Source organism: Lemur catta, chromosome 1 (assembly GCF_020740605.2).
Source record: "Lemur catta isolate mLemCat1 chromosome 1, mLemCat1.pri, whole genome shotgun sequence".
NCBI lineage: Eukaryota > Metazoa > Chordata > Mammalia > Primates > Lemuridae > Lemur > Lemur catta.
The window spans coordinates 42,845,286-42,863,027 of NC_059128.1; the positions used below are offsets into that span (position 1 = coordinate 42,845,286).

Genomic DNA, 17,742 nt, shown 5'->3' on the forward strand with positions numbered 1-17,742 from the left:
GAAGGATATATATAGACATACCTCACACATCCATGTTGTGTATAACAAGATGATTTTATGAACACCAGTGTGTGTACTATTTCAAAATAAAATTCAAAAACCCATAATCTAAATACAACCTCATCTGGGTCATCAAATAGTTTACTAAGTGAAGAACCTAGAGGACCATAGTAAATGTACTCTTAGAAAAGACAAGAATATATATATGTAGGAGAACTGAAACAGATTTTATTCAACTTTTTAGGATGAGGAAAACAAATGATATAAAATAAGTCATAAGAAATGCTCTCTTATACTACCATCTCAAACCATCTTCAATGTTTTACAAATGCTCACACAGCAAATACGAAAAGCTTCTACACACTCTTCTTTTGTAACTTCTGCTGCGATAAATGCAATGTTAACAAACATACAAATTTCTTCTGTACCAATTTTAAGAATTGAATTACTGAATTACTAATTTTTATGAGGTTACTCATATTTTTATTCATACACCTTTAATGAGATCAGTGCCAATACATACATTATTTTCTTTAACTTTATTTTTACAGTAAGCCAATGTCTGTCATGCAACCATCAAAAACCTTACAGTAAATTACACAGGTTTGTAGTCCAATTTAGACTCTAGCTTCTTAGAATCAGCCACTTTTCTGACTGCTTTCATGAAGTCTTCCTGTACTACAAAATCATGATCAGCACGAATTGCAAACATACCTATGGAGAATAAAACAACATGATTGCTAAATATCACATGTAAATGATATGTTCATTATAAGAAAACAAATATAATTCTATGAAGTAAATGTGAAGAAGCCTAGATTTACTTCTGAACCAGTAGTTCTAATTTGTTAAAAACCACTATCTTTGTTCAATTAATTCCCATAGCTATGATGATTATTTTCACATGAGACAATTATCTGAATATTTTAAATATGGCTTGAATAGTCCTTATATCTAATGGTCACTCTTAATAAAAACAAAAATCAAAAATCAAAGGAAATGAAAACTATCAATAACACATACACATTTTAAGTGGTAGTTTTTTTAACACTATAGGCAGCGATCGCCTAGAAAAAGGAAGCACATTTATGGGAAAAAACAAAAGACCTCCAGTAAGTTTGAAAGCTGTTCTTTTTTAATAATCAAAGGCTTAGAGAATAGGAAATTATAGAAAGACAACAGTGGGGTTTAGCAAAAATCAGAGCCATTATTCATGTATTAAAATTTACCTTATGTATAAATTAATATTTTTATGAGATTCATATTCAAATATCACAACTCAATTTTTTCTTTAAAATTTTTGACAAGTTACTTGTCAAATACTATTTGACAAAGGGATAAAAGTTGTTTGTAGTTTTTTTCTTTTTAACATTAGTTACGTCAGGGATATAGATCCCAGACTTTGAGATAATCCTAATTCATGGTAAACTAAAGCTGGAAAGGTATCACTACCTGTAACACTAACATTACACAAATTCTAATATTTCCATTGAGGATCTGCTTGTATTGAATCTTGACTTACATAAAATGAGGAAGTTGGAATAGACAATTTCAAAGGTTACTTCCTATACTTCCTTTCTAGATTTCTAAATAAGGAAACCTATGTTGTCCCAGAAGTCAGGTGAATGGAAATGACTTGATTTTTTAACAATGAAGTTTCAAAACTTGTTTAGAAAGCTACAGCTAAACTAGATAAATCATTTTTGCAAACCTTGTGTGTATGACTGTTTCCAAATCACTGTTTAGTGAAGGTGTAAATCTGCAAAAGAGATGCACTCTAATCCAAAAAGGAAAACAATGTCGGTACCTGAATGGAATGGGCAACCATAGTTGAATCAAGAGTATTTTGATTCATAGAAAGCTATGTTAACAAAAAAGGGTTGAAGTCCAATAAAAAGAAAACCAAACAAGAATTTCACTATGTCTCCCGATGTGAATGTCCCACCCAGTTAAAAAGCTAAAATTTTAATCCACACAGAAGTTATAGCTCATTATTAGAAATAAGATAATTTTTTTTACATATGTGGGGAAAAAAGTATATCATAATTTGATATCATTAGCCTTTAAGATCACAGCACTGCTTTTGTTTGGATTCTAATTTCATGAAAGCAATATTCTGATAATAATTTGGTCTGGTTTTGATTTTGGAAAGAGAATGACATAAATTACTCCAAGTAGTTCAAGCTATATGGTAAGTTTATATCTGAATAGTTTTGTTATCAATAAGCCTCTGTGAGCATGATTTACCCTGATTTGTACTGACTGACTCTCTAGATGTGCAGATCTTTTTGACATAGACACTGAGTCACAGTGTACCCATGAAGAGACTCCTATTGAGAGGCCACACCTAAGCAGGCTCTTTAAACACTGTCTATTGAATTTACAGGAAATGTTAGAATAAGGCTAAACATGATACGAAAAGAGGAAACCACTTATTGTAATACTTTAAAAAAAAAATCTACAACCTATGAAGTCGGTAACTATAAAAACTACTGTAAAAATTTACTTTTCCGATTTTAGGATTCTGTATGGAAGAAGAAAATGAAACAACTCTAGGTAGGGTATTAAAGCCACTTGGTACCAGAAATAAAAATAGTATTACACAATCCAGATGTAAAAAAAAATTAGTATCACACAACAACAACAACAACAAAATTAGTATCACACAATCCATGGAGAGAATTGTATTTAAAAACTACTACATTTTACACAAATTGCATGATCGCATAATTCATTTGAAATCAGTTTTTCAAAGTTTATTGCTCACAGACTGGTATTAGAAAACATACACTTTCCATTTGCAGCAGACACCTCTGGTGCTGGCCCATTCTAATTCCAGCCACAGGTAAGGTAGACAGTTCTGTACAGACTCAGACTTACTTCAGGGGGCCAGTGTTCTATCACATGCTTCTCTCTTCTACATTCTGCTCTGAAGTATCCAGAACTGCAAAGGAGTTAACACCACCAAGGGCAAATCTCATCCAATGGGAGATGAGTGCTGGTAAATAAATGTTCCAGTCTCCCACCTTTCAGCTGGGTAATCCCGGAAGGCACTCTGTACATTTATTTCTCTGAGGTCTCTTCAAAATCTAACCCCTCTTGCCTACAGCTACCTCAGTGGTACCCCCTAGTATCAGCTTTCCCTGTTTCCATCTCTCTTGTTCTGTATTCTCCCGCTTCCTAGAATCAGTTCTTCAAAAAATAGCATACAACCAAATCCTTGCAAGGCCCAGGATCTGCTTTTAGACAAAAACAGTTTAAGCAAATTTAAAAAATTAAAATCAATAATAAAACTGTACTTTAAACCCTTACCTGCTTCAGTACAAACATTTCTCAGGTCTGCTCCATTAAAGCCATCAGAAAGCTTCACAATTGCTTCATAATCTATTTAAAACAATAAATAAATACTGGAAATTAGTAAAAACATTAGACCTTGTCTTGCTTTATGCCCACATGGAAAATTTAAACTGAAGAGCTTGCTTTGAATTTGATCAGCTAAGGCATCACCTCTGTTAACATTCTACAATATTAACAAGCCAAAACTAAGACTTCTGTTAAGTAAACCAGCACCAAACAGAAAGAGACACACCTCTGAAACTTTAAGATCAGAAAATATCATCAAGATCTTTAAGCATCTTAACTATTTTTACCTAGTGAAACAGCTATGCACATGTGAACTTCAGAAACCTGTCAATATGACTCTTATTAAAACTATAACCAAATCTTTAATTTCAATAAACCTATAACATTCAAAACCAATTATGATAATGGAATTTACTTTAATAATATAAGCCAAATATAAAATATACCAAAAATGTAATCAGAAATAATTTTATCACATGGAATTTTGAAATGCTACAGCAGGCATTGGCTAGCTTTTCTGGTTTCTGTGCAAGCTTCAAGTGGTGAAGTATCATCAGATCTATGAAAACAGCAATAGACAAGCAATCTCTCTATCCGCCCACATGGCAGACATGAATCGAAGAGCTGCAGGTTTAGGGTAATAGTCATGGATTAGATACAGAATAGGAAGAGAAATAAGAGAGCATAGGCTACTACAATGTGAATAACTCTGATGATATGCTCTTTGTCAGGCAATATAGGGTTTGTCAATCACTACTTGAAATCATATTCATTAATTAGCTTTTACCCAGGTTCAAGTTCAGTGTAAGCTTTCTGAGAACAACAATTCCCAAGGCTCGCACACTATTTGGCACCTAGCAAGAACTCACATTTGTGGAAGAAAACTATAAAGTAACATCCTTTTTTCAGTTTAGTCTTTCCAGTTCCAACCTCTTTCCTAAGAGTAATGAGACAGTGAGAGAAGATAATCAACTTTTTTTTGAGACAGAGTCTCGCTCTGTTGCTTGGGCTAGAGTGCCATGGTGTCAGCTTACCTCACAGCAACTTCAAACTCCTGGGCTCAAGCTATCCTCCTGCCTCAGCCTCCCAAGTAGCTGGGACTACAGGTGTGAGCCACCACACCCAGCTAATTTTTTCTATTTTTAGTAGAGATGGGGTTTCACTCTTGCTCAGGGCTCAGGCTGGTCTCGAACTCCTGAGCTCAAGTGATCCTCCTGCCTTGGCCTCCCAGTGTGCTAGGATTATAGGCATGAGCCACCTTGCGAGACCAATAATCAACTATTTGTAATTATCTAGAACCATTAACTACTAAAGGGTTTTTAAAGCTGCCTGGCAATTATGCTAGATTATCCTAGTCCAGAGGTCAGCAAACCTTTTACGTAAAAGGCTAGATAGTAAATATTGTATGCTTTGCAGGCCATATGGTCTCAGTCAAAACTACTCAACTCGGCTGTTGTGGTGGGAAAGCGGTCATAGACAATTACATGAATGAACTGGCATGGCTGGGTTACAACAAACTTTGTTTACAAAAACAGAAGGTAGGTAGAATTTGGTTCACAAGCCATGGTTTGCAGGCCTCTACCCTAGGTCCAATCTCTCCATTTCCACAGATAACTATTTTTTTTTTTTTTTTTGAGACAGAGTCTCACTTTGTTGCCCGGGCTAGAGTGAGTGCCATGGCATCAGCCTAGCTCACAGCAACCTCAAACTCCTGGGCTTAAGCAATCCTACTGCCTCAGCCTCCCGAGTAGCTGGGACTACAGGCATGCGCCACCATGCCCGGCTAATTTTTTCTATATATATTTTTAGTTGGCCAGACAATTTATTTCTATTTTTAGTAGAGACGGGGTCTCGCTCAGGCTGGTCTCGAACTCCTGACCTTGAGTGATCCACCCGCCTCGGCCTCCCAGAGGGCTGGGATTACAGGCGTGAGCCACCGCGCCTGGCCTCACAGATAACTATTTTATACCTTCTCCTCTGTCCTCATTTGTCTGACAATACTTCCCTATCTTCACTCTGAACCTGCATTCAATTTTACTGAGAAAATAGAAGCATTCAAAAGAACACTACACAAGTTCCTACACTATCTGAGAAGTTGTCATCATCAGCATCTAAATATTCCGTCTTTCCTCCATTCTCATAAATGAAAATATGCATATAGCAGTATATAGACAGGGCCAACCCCTCTTTAGGGAAAGGGCATTATCAATTTCTCTCTCTCCTACATCATTCCCAGCAGGATAAAAAAAAAAATATGTTGTAAATTCTTTCTTGAAGAAAACTCTGCCAAATCCTCTTGTCTCCATTTCCTTTACATTTCTTCTCTGTACCTTCTGCAGAACTCCTTAAAAGAAATGTCTAAACTCAATGCCTCTCCTCCCAATCTCTTTGAAACACATGTGAAATAGGCTTTTAGCCCCACCACTCCAAAGAAATTAATTTTGACAAGGTTACCAAAGACTTCCACAGAGTTAAATCCAAAAGTCTACTCTAGGAACTGTTTTTATCTAACCTACTGATAGCATTTGACATGGAACTCCCTCCTTAAGAAACTTTCTTCATTTATCTTCCAGGACATAATCAACTCCTGGTTTTACCCCTACCTCTGTGACTGTAACTTCATTTGACATGGAAGTCCCTCCTTAAGAAACTTTCTTCATTTATCTTCCAGGACATAATCAACTCCTGGTTTTACCCCTACCTCTGTGACTGTAACTTCATTTGACATGGAAGTCCCTCCTTAAGAAACTTTCTTCATTTATCTTCCAGGACATAATCAACTCCTGGTTTTACCCCTACCTCTGTGACTGTAACTTCAGACTCTTTTGATGTTTTCTCATCTCGGCTTCTCAATGTTTGAATTCCTTATTTTTTTTTAAGTTTTTGGCACTGTACTTATTGAATATTTAAATTAACAATTTCCAACTGATTTTGAGCAAAGTATAACCAAAATTTGGAAGATATGTCACAAAAAAATTCAGTATGTTTGAATTACCTAAGCTCAGTCTTTGACTCTCTTCTCTTGTCTATGCACATTTACCCACGTGGAAATCTCATCTAATTGCAAGACTTTAAAAAACATTTTTATGCTGATATTTTCCACATTTATATCTCCCAGCATAGACTGTCCCAATGGACTAGAGATACATACTGAATTATCAATCAACATCTTTATGTGGGTATTTAATTGGTATGTCCAATTTAATATGTCCAAAACCAAATTCCTTATTCTCCCCTTAAAACCTAACCTTTCTAGTTGTCTCAATTTTAATTGATGGCAACTCCATCTTTCCAGTTGCTTGGGCCAAAAATCTAAGTCTTCCCCGGTTCGTCTCTTTAGTTCACACCCCATATCCAATTGATTAGCGAGTCCTGTACAACTTTCAAAATATATCCAGAATCTCATTATTTTAAAAGACTTTGTCAGTTATACCTCAATAAAGCTGGGGTGAGAGGAGAGACTTTGCTACCACCTTTAACCATGTCACCATCACCTTTTCCCTGGATTACTGTAATAATCTCCTAGCTGATTCTCCTGCTTCTATCCTTGTCCCTCTACATTTTAATCTCAGCACGCAGCCAGAATAATCTTAAATAAATTCTGAAATATTTACAGATAAATGATATGATGCCTGAGATTTTCTTTTTTAAAAATCTAGAGAAAATGTAAGAGGAGGTAGATGAAACAAGATTGGGCAAAAATTCATAATTATTAAAGCAGGATGGTCATCAGTAAAAAGTATCTGAATATTCCTTCATATGTTGTTTTGATTGTTCCTAAATGTACACATTAAAAACTAAAATTTTTTAAATTAAAAAGCCAAAAAAAATCAAACCTTCAAATTAATCTAAACATATATTATACTAGTAACTACACAGAAAGAAAAATTAATATAAGTAAATTTTTAGGACATGGTACTCTGACTGTACAATCTTTTAAAAAATAATATAATTATTAAAGCTGGGGGACAAGTACATGGGGATCTGAAGTTCATTATACTTTATCTCTACTTTTATGTGTTTCTAATTTTCTGCAATAAAAGTTAAAGATATAAAAAAGTAAGATCCTGTCATGCCTCTGCTCATCATCCTCCAATGGCATCAATATCACTAAAAGTTAAAGCCCAAGTTCTTACACCCTGACCTCTGTAATGCTCTACACAATCTGGTCCCTATTATCTCCATGACTTCACCTGCTACTATTGTTCCACTTACTCTACCACAGACACCCTGGCCTCTTTTCTGCTCCCCAAATGTGCCAGGCACACACCTGCTTCAGGGCCTTCTTACTTGCTGCTCCCTCATTCATGAAATGATCTTGCCCCAATATCCATGTCTAGTTCCTTCACCTTTTCAGGTCACTGCTTAAAATCACCTTCTTGGTAAGGCCTTCCCTGTGCTTACCCTCTCCCTCATTTAAAAATGTACATACTCATGCCTGCTGTTGGCAATTCCTAATACCTGTTTCTTGCTTTATTTTTCTCTGTAGCATTTATTACCATTTAATATACTTTATATTTTACTTACTTCACCTGTCTTTCCTAATAAGAATGGAAGTACTCGAATGGCAGCAATTTGTTTCATCCACTGCTATATCCCCAAGCCCTTACAACAGTTTCTAGCACACAGCAGATGCTCAATAAATATTGGCTGATTTAAAACTGCTATGTTTGCTGAATTTAAAACCAGATTCAGCAGACCATCAGCAATATCCAACAGTTTTGCTTCATTTACCAAATGTAAATACATAGAAAATAGGTTACTTCCTTACCTATTTCACCATGTTTTGTAATGGGACCTGCATGGATTTTCAATATGTCTAATCTTGCTTGTTCATTTGGCAAATCAATATCTGAAAATAAAAAAATTATTGTCCAATTTTGTTTTGTTTTTAAGTAGGGGGTGGGGGGACGTGTGAAAAGAGAAATGGGGACATAGAAAAAGGGAAATGGATAGCAGACAAAGAACCTTAACTCACGTATTTTCCTATCTAATCTTCCTGGGCGCAGCAAAGCAGGATCCAGTGTATCTGGTCTGTTTGTAGCCATGATCATTTTAACTCTATGCAGAGTATCAAATCCATCCATTTGATTCAGTAACTAAGAATATTAAAAATCCACAGATAGACTTTTACAAAACATTCTAACCATTAAAAAATACCACACACCTTTTTTTAAGAACGAAGAAATAAAAGCAAGAAGCACCCACCTTTTATATGCTTAATACTGCGAAATTTTTGCCTACAGATAGAAATGTGACCTTCAGAAGGGTCATTTGACAGAATTCTACTTTTTCCTCTCCCTAATATAAAGGGATATACTTTACACTCTCAAAGTTTTGAGCTAGATGATACATCTTTTTATAGCTATGTATGTACCTTTTCATGGCTACTATAGTAAGTAGTTCTAATAAATCTGAAGGCTTCCATCATGTTAAGAATTATGAAACTAAACTATGTGGATCTGATTTCCAACACCTCAAATTTTTTTCACAGAATTATTTTTTAAAATAAAAAGAATAAAATCCAATGTATAATAAAGTGCTTATGATATGTCAGATATAACATTTACATTAGAATAAATGGATACAAAGATTTTTCTACATGGCTGGGCGCAGTGGCTCATGCCTGTAATCCTAGTACTCTAGGAGGCCGAGGTGGGAGGATTGCTTGAGGTCCAGAGTTTGAGACCAGCCTGAGCAAGAGGGAGACCCCATCTCTACCAAAAACAGAAAAATTAGCCTGGAACTACTAAAAATAGAAAAAATTAGCTAGGCGTGGTGGTGTTCTCCTGTAGTCCCAGCTACTCCGGAGGCTGAGACAGGAGGATTGCTTGAGCCCAGGAGTTTGAGGTTGCTGTGAGCCAGGCTAATGCCATGGCACTCTAGCCTGGGCAACAGAGTGAGACTGTCTCCAAAAAAAAAAAAAAAAAAAAAAAGAAATGGATTTTCCTATAAATTTGATAATATACCTATAAAATATCTTTTTAAATAATTCTACTGTACCTAGAAATACTAAAAGACAGCAAATACATTTTCTTCAATTCCTCAAGTTTTCTTGAATAAATGGTGAAAAACCTTACTGCATTCAACAAACTCTCTAAAATACAGCTAGCCTGACTAAAATATAGCATGTCTGTTAGTTGATGACATATCAGTTACATGAATAAAACCAGTATTTGTGTTGTTTTAAAATACCTCAGTTTAAGGTTTCTAAGAGACTTTACAAATCTAACTTTAAAATACTGTTTACCTTTTGAACAGATCAGCATAATTTATGAAAAGAGATTTTCAAATACCCCTAATGAAAAAGAATTTGACACTATATTATCTATGCTACCTGGTTTCTATCTGAAGTGGAGAAGATATATTTGGAAACTTGCCAACATTTTCACAGACTCTGGAGTAGGGGAAGGAAAAAATGGGGAAAGACTGAATATACACTCTTCCATTCCATTATTTATCTTCTTTAGTCATCAAAACCATTTTAGTTGCCTCTCAGTCTCAGCAATAAGAGAGGAAAGAGTGATTTTTGAACAGCCTCATACATAATTTTACTCATCTATTGCCAAAAGTCTTAATATGTCTGTTACTCATAAAATGTCTTAATAAAACAAAAGATCACATTCATAATATAAGAAGTTCAATATACAATTTAAATATCAATTTAAATCTCTGAATGGCTGATCTTCTCAAAAAACACAGAATAGTACAGATGTACAACAAATGGACTTTTGTACATACCCTTATTTTCTAGTAGCCATTTTCTTACTAGAGATTGTGGTATAGAAACATGTTCAATCCTGTCAATATTCTCAAATTTCACATTTAATTCTTCACTTAAAATGTACATATTTTGACCTTCAAATATGCAATGTTTAGTTCTTCATTTAATAAACACTGGTTTCTTCATACACCCCCTTTACCAAAATTACCTCCATTAAAGTTCTCTGAATCTCTCTGTCAGCTGAAGTACCCTCAGAAAACCGACGACCACCTAAAATAGATTCGGAAATTTATATGCATTACTCTTTTCCTCTATAACTACCATTTAAAAAACACAGAATGTAATAGTATCTGTGGTTAAAAATACTAAAATGAAAATAGTAAAAATTATACTGACAAAATTAGAACTGATTTTGGTGTAACGCTTCTCATTTTGTTAATGTCAAAGCTTATTTATTAAAATTGACTAAATTTTCTAAGAATCCTTTAAAAGTAACATCCAATTCATTGTGCTATCTACCTTATACATGTCACAATTACAGTCTTAGATAGGGGAAAAATTCTTTTAGATTTAAAAAAAATTTCCTAACACTTTTAAGAACCAATTTTAAAACGCGTTATTCTTACCAATAGCATCTATTTCATCCATAAAAATGATGCACGGCTGATGGTCCCTGGCATAATTAAACATTTCTCTGATCAAACGAGCACTTTCACCAATGTACTTGTCTACAATAGAACTAGATACAACCTGAGAAAAAACATTAAGGTAAATATAACACAATTCAAATAAAATTTAATTTCAACAAGCATAAAAGAATCATTCCTTTACCTTTAAGAAATTACAGTCCAGCTGGCTAGCAACAGCTCGTGCCAAGAGTGTTTTTCCTGTACCTAGGAATGACAAAAGAAGTCCTAATTAGATGGAAAGTAGAACAAAATTTCAAAAGCCTTTTAAGAATGTAATCCTTTAGCTAGTAAGTTTTCCAACATGAAAGCTAAATCCTAAATACTATTTTTTTTTGGTAAGCCAGTCACAACTTTAGCGACACTAATGTTAATAAGCCCTAATTACCTACTACTACTGGACCAGCCCTACATAGAATTTTCGTTTAAAATTCCAAAGCACTTCTACTCTCAATATTAAAATTTTATTCAAAATATCCCTTGTTATTTTACTCTTCAAACTTTATTTTATTTATTTTTTAGAGATGGGGTCTTGCTATGTTGCCCAGGCTAGTCCCAAACTCCTCCTGGCTTAAAGAGATTCTCCTGCCTCAGCCTCCCAAGTAGCTGGGATTTACAGGCTCAAGCCACTGCACCTGGCTAGAATTTATTTTATTTTTAATTGAGAAATAATAAATGTGTATATTTATAGGGTAAAATGCAATGTTATAATACGTGTGTGTATCTATCTATCTATCTATCGTAGGCTGATTAACATATCCATCACCTCACATACTTATCATGACTTTGTGGTGAGAACATTTAAAACCTACTTTTAGTAATTCTGAAATATCTAATACATTATTAATTATAGACACCATGCTGTGCAATAAATCACTAGAACTTAGTCCCCCTGTCAAAGTGAACTTTGTACCCTTTGACTAACATCTCCCCTTTCCCATCCACCACCACAACCATTCCCACCCCACAGCCTCTGGTAACCACTATTCTTCTCTTGGTTTCTATGAGTTCAACTTTTTTTAGATTCTACATGTAGGTGAGATTATGCAGTATCTGTCCTTCTGTGCCTGGCTTATTTCACTTAGCATAATATCTTCTAAATTCATTCATGTTATCACAAATTACAGAACTTAATTTCTTTTTAAAAGCCAAATAGTATTACATTGTGTATATGTACATTTTTTTTATCCATTCATCCACTGATGTGTACTTAGCTTGTTTCCATATCTTGGCTATAGTGAATAATGCTACAATAATCATAGGAGCGCAGATATCTCTTTGAAACACTGATTTCAACTTCTCTGGATACATACTCAGAAGTGAGATTCCTGGATCATATATGGTCATTCTATTTTTAGTTTTTTGAGGAACCACCATACTTTCTTCCAAAATGGCTGTACTAATTTAAATCCCCACTAACAGTGTACAAGGGTTCCCTTTTCACCACATCCTTGCCAACACTTATCTTTCATCTTTTTGATAGTAGCTATTCTAACAGATGTGAGGTGATATTTCATTGCCTTGTAATTCTATTTTAGTCACACTGAACACAGAACTTTAAAAATATATCAAACCCTACTTAACAACATGGACTGTGGTAGAAAATTCTGTTACCAAAATAGTATTCCATAAAAAGCAACTAATTCAGCTGGCAACTCAAGTAACTGCACATGTGCTTTTCCTAACAACTGTCTTATTCAGTATCAGCGTAAGTAGTTTATATGTATTTTCAACTTCATCACACAGAGCACAAAGTATTATTCGAGGATAAAGATTTAATAAAATAATTTTACTATTTCACCAAGGACATTTTAAAGTGAAAGTGGCCCCCCCTTTTTTTTTAACACTGAAAGTATGTGGCAGTCAAGAACACAGTGACTACTAGTACTGTTTCATGCCACTGACAACTGATTCACGCTATGGTGAGAGCAGTTTTACCCACATTGCTTTTGTACCATCACACAGACGTCAGCTCAGTGAAAGAGCCTAATACCATTGTAGTATTATGAAAGTAATTTTGACCTTGCAGATTCAATACAAGCATCTCAGGAACACCCAGACATCTGGGAACCACATTTTGAGGACTACTGCTCTACAATCATGGGCCTGTTAAGATATATATAACCATGAGGTACAAATACACTAAGCAAGCCCAAGGTAACCATAGACATACATCTCCTATTCCATTTTTACTCTGAATGGAGCAGAGGTTGGAACTGCCCACATTAAATTTCCATCTTATTTTTTTTATGCCTTCATTCATTCATTTCAATAGGTGGGGTAGAAATAATTCAATACCAACCTGGTGGTCCATATAACAAACAGCCTTTTGGAGGTATTATTCCTACACGCTGGAATAATTCTGGGTTTGTAAGAGGTAATTCTATTACCTAGAAAAGAAGTTCCAAGTTTCTTAAAAAGTTAGTAAAGATTTTTCATGTACTTTCACATACCTTAAGTCAAATATCAACATAGGTGTACACATCATAATTCATAATAGATCTAAACTTCCATCCTATGTAAAACCATTTATATTAAAGATTTTTCTTCAGGTAAATTTGAAATCTCTTAAAACTAAAAAATTTTGGCCAGCAGCAGTGGTTCATGCCTGTAACCCTAGCACCTTGGGAGGCCAAGGAGGGAGGATCACTTGAGGTCAGGAGTTCAAGACCAGCCTGAGAAAAACGAGACCCCATCTCTACAAAATATTTAAAAAATTAGCCATATGTAGTGGTGCACATCTGTAGTCCCAGGCACTCGGGAGGCTGGGGTGGGAGGATCACTTGAGCCCAGGAGTTTGAGGTTGCAGTGAGCTATGACGACACCTCGGCACTCTGGTCCAGGCAACAGAGTAAGACTCTGTCTCAAAAAAAAAAAAAAAAATCTAAAAAATGTTAAGTAACATTTATTTTAACAAACTACACACTTGATTAGGATGGTTACACAGGTATACAATTTGTCAAAACATATTTAAATTGAACACTTATAATCTGTGCATTTATTGGATACAAATTAAACCAATGAAAAATTACACTATAAAATAGTCAAGTAAAAAAAAAACCTCAAGAGCTATACTAATTTCATTTGAGAATATAATACAAAATAATTATAAAATGTGGAATGGATTTAATAAGTTATAACTGCCACTAAGAGAAAAGGTATACAAAATTTTCATCTTTTGGCATTTTGCCAGACTACCCTTAAAAGAACAATATTTTCTGCTCTCAATGTTCTACCAAGACTGATTCAAGGAAAGGGAAGAGTAGAAAAATTGAGAATCTGATGGTCCAATTTATTCTCAGTACCAGTAACTTGAGAGAGAGATAAATTTCTATTGAATAGTTGTGTCCATAACATATGATTGCGATAAGCCAGAAGTGTGAGAAATCAATATTTTAAAATATCTGCAGATAGAAAAGGGTGCTGGCATATGTGTGTGTGATTCTTTCTGCTTCTATGGTTGATGCAGGAAACCACTGTAGAAGGCAAGTTTTCACAGTTCTATGAAGCACATGTACTTCCTTTGTTGTCTTTTCACTAAATTTAAGGTGAGAATAGGTTTTTATTTTTACACTTAGGCCAGTGCTTCCACAGGTATTATATTAATAAAAGAAAAATTTGACAAATTTTGTAATCACCAGGAATGCTTACTTAAATGCCAATTCCTGGGCCCACCCCCAATCTACTTCATTGAAACCATTCAGCGGGCATGGTAATCTGTATTTTTAAGTGTTCCAGAAAAATTAATATGCTAAAGCCTGAGAACTACTGGTGTAGGGCTTAAATCAGATGATGTAAGATGTTCCAACTACTCCCATTCATTCCTAAGTATTTCCAGACTAAATTAAAACAAAATCAACAGGACAATGTAATCTGCTTTACCATAATAGTTAAGAAGGTATCTGTGCTGGGAAGCAAGGCAATTCCTATTTGATTCTCCACCTAAAAGCTTAAAAGATTTAAGGCACTCCTGAAGCCAGTATTTTTCTTGAATGGCAGCAAACAGCTTTACCAAAATAAAATATTTAAGGTGCAGGTAACTTACTTTACTGTAAGGGTAGGAAGCTAATTATTAATGGGGTTATCGGAAAAACTACAGAACAAAAGTTATCCAAATGTGCTCTGACCCAAGTAATCTATTATGATAATCCAAACCACAGATGGCAAGGGTATCAGATTATATCAATTATTCTTAGTTTTTGCCCCTTTCTTTGGCACAAAAAGAGCAGGATTTTTCTAATACCAATTTATCTCCAAATTAACAAACACTAATAATTTTCATAGCCAGAAACTCAGTGCTATTATTCCTTTAGCAAGAATATTAAATCCATAATATTCAGTAACTACTATTTGGACAAAAAGTAATTTTTCATTCTGTTTCTCCTTTCAGGCATCCTATAACTGGTACTGTTTTTATGAGAAAAAAAGCACACAGTACCAACCTCTCTTAATTCCCTGATCTGTTCTGACAGTCCTCCAATCTCAGAATAAGAAACATTCCCAGGGTCCTCATGAGACATGTTGTAAACCAGTGGATCCACCTCTCTTGGCAAATATCTGGAATGAAAAAGTATGTATTTTCTTTCAAAAGATATATCTTCTCTCAGCCTACAGAGTATAAATATAAATGACCTGCTTATGCAAGCACTTTATAAAGACATGTTTAAATTAATTACAAACTAGTAAAAGGGAAAAGTGTCAAAATGTTCAGTGATCTCAAGAATATGTTTTTGGATAAACCCTCCCCTCTGTGAAGATAAAGGTAAACTAATCAGAATAAGAAACTCACCTCATGATAGTTAGCGTAGTCATGTCCAAAGCAACCCTTGTTCCTGGCTTCAGCTTACTTTTGTCAAGCTAGTTTTGTAAAACAAAAGGTATTATATAAACTTTAAAAAGGGGAGTAACTCTCTAACAAGAACTTAATATTTAGAAGCCAAATACTCATTTTTACCCCTCAGAGACAACACAAATATCAGATTATAAACTCCATGCTAACAGGATGGTTATAAAGGTAGTAAAGTTATTTCCGTCTGCCCCTTAAAAGAATTCCCTTTTGCACAATCTCAGTGTGAAATGTGAAATAATTAATATACAAAGTTTGAACCTTCTTTTTGAAGACGGAATGGGCTTTGGTATTTTACTTTCAAAGGCTCACTATTTAATATAGTTTTGCTTATTATTTTGATTCAAGCTCTGTAGTGCAGTGACTTTGGGAATTGGTACCAAAGCATTTATGGAAAAATGCACAGTGAACATTGGGAAGAAAGGGAGAACATTTAGATTTATTTTGAAAACTACAGGTTTTGGGAAGAATCTATGTCATATAACCGTAGGAGATTAGGGGGAAACGCATTGTTTACCCTTAGAGATGGTTATTAAAATGCTTAGAAAAAAAAAAAACCCCAAAACCCCAGCAATTCATGCCTTTGCTACATGCCAGCCACTACGCTAAGCAAATTACATATTAAGCTGAATCATGCTAAATAATTTATTGTCATATCTAAGCCTGGTAACTTATTTGGCTAGAATTGGATAGAATCTTGCCAAAGGATTCACTTCACCCTCAGTATGTTACTTCTCAAAGATAAAGTTACTTTTTGATAGTTTAAAGCTTGCCAATATGATTTCAAAATCATATAAACATTACTTTTCACAGGCTTTTACAAAGAATTCCAAATTTAGGATTTAGTGCCAACTAAAAATGAAGTGAAAGGAGGCAAAACACTAGATTTAATATAATGGATTAAGGCAAAAAAAAATTGCCAATAAGTGAGGTTACTTGGAAAAAGAGAGAAAGAGAGATCAACATGAAGCTATTTCAACATTTACACCTACAGGAATACAAGTTGAGTATTCCTAATCCAAAAATACGAAATCCAAAATGTTCCAAAATCCAAAACTTTTTGAACACCAACATGACACTCAAAGGAAATGCTAATTGGGGCATCCTGAATTTTGGATTTTTGTTTTTCTTGTTTCTGTTTTGTAGAGACAGGGTCTCACTGTGCTCAGGCTGGTGTTGAAGCCCTGAACTCCAGCTATCCTCCCTCCTTATCCTCCCAGAGAGCTAGGATTACAGGTGTGACCCACCACACCCGGCCAGAATTTTGGATTTTTGGATCAAGGATACTTAACTAGTATAATGCAAATACTCCAAAATCTGAAAAAAGCCAAAATCTGAAAGGTTTCTGACCCAAACATTTCATATACAGGATACTTAACCTATGTATATACTTTTTGGTCTTTCTAATATTTTCCAGTTTTCAAATATTCTCTTGCCCTCATACAACCATGAAATATCTCAGAAATGCCAATTTTACTATATATTTTTTAACCTAACAGAATAGATATGAACAAGAAATGCCAATTTTAGCATTGAAAGAGCCCTGGAAGAACATAAAAATCCCTTGTCAGATTAGGCACCTGATATTTTGACCTGGAAAATGTCAACCACTTACACACTAGTTAAAATCCTAAGATTAGATTTAGTCTTTAGTCCCTTGGTTAAATTCCACTCTACAGCTACGTTATATCAATGTTTTAAAATGTGAACCTGAATTAACAAATACTCTGAGAAAGCTCCTCCAGTGAATTTATATGAATGTTCTACCTAACGACACTGCCTAAACAATAGTATATAAATTGGTTTCAGACACTGCTGAATGATTTGAGGACTTTTCTTTTTTTGGCATTTTTTATAACTGTAATATGAAATTTAGAGTTATTTCAATTTGCCTAGTCTAATCTAAATGATGTCATACAAAATTAACTTAGGCCATAGTACAGTTTAAACACAGGTAAATGATGGTGTCTAACATTTTTAAGTCCTCTTACAAAAAGACATTAAAAAGATCTAACATGGTGGCTCACGCCTGTAATCCCAACACTCTGGAAGAAGGCAGAGGAGGGAGGATAACTTGAGGTCAAGAGTTTGAGACCAGCCTGGGCAACACAGTGATATTCCAT

The 17,742-nt window shown here is 34.7% G+C and overlaps 1 protein-coding gene across 1 annotated transcript in view; it reads right to left on the reverse strand.

Annotated features, from left to right (window-relative positions):
* Window positions 1-208: 208 nt before the first annotated feature.
* Window positions 209-17,742, reverse strand: part of PSMC6 (proteasome 26S subunit, ATPase 6) — a 19,592-nt gene continuing 2,058 nt past the window's right edge. The window contains exons 5-14 of the mRNA XM_045567049.1: window positions 15,563-15,630; window positions 15,216-15,330; window positions 13,076-13,163; window positions 10,919-10,980; window positions 10,714-10,837; window positions 10,296-10,357; window positions 8,342-8,462; window positions 8,135-8,215; window positions 3,313-3,384; window positions 209-714 (exon numbers count right to left, since the gene is read on the reverse strand). Coding sequence (XP_045423005.1) covers window positions 596-714; window positions 3,313-3,384; window positions 8,135-8,215; window positions 8,342-8,462; window positions 10,296-10,357; window positions 10,714-10,837; window positions 10,919-10,980; window positions 13,076-13,163; window positions 15,216-15,330; window positions 15,563-15,630 — 912 coding nt within the window. The 3' untranslated portion in view covers window positions 209-595. The remainder of the gene's footprint in view (window positions 715-3,312; window positions 3,385-8,134; window positions 8,216-8,341; window positions 8,463-10,295; window positions 10,358-10,713; window positions 10,838-10,918; window positions 10,981-13,075; window positions 13,164-15,215; window positions 15,331-15,562; window positions 15,631-17,742) is intronic.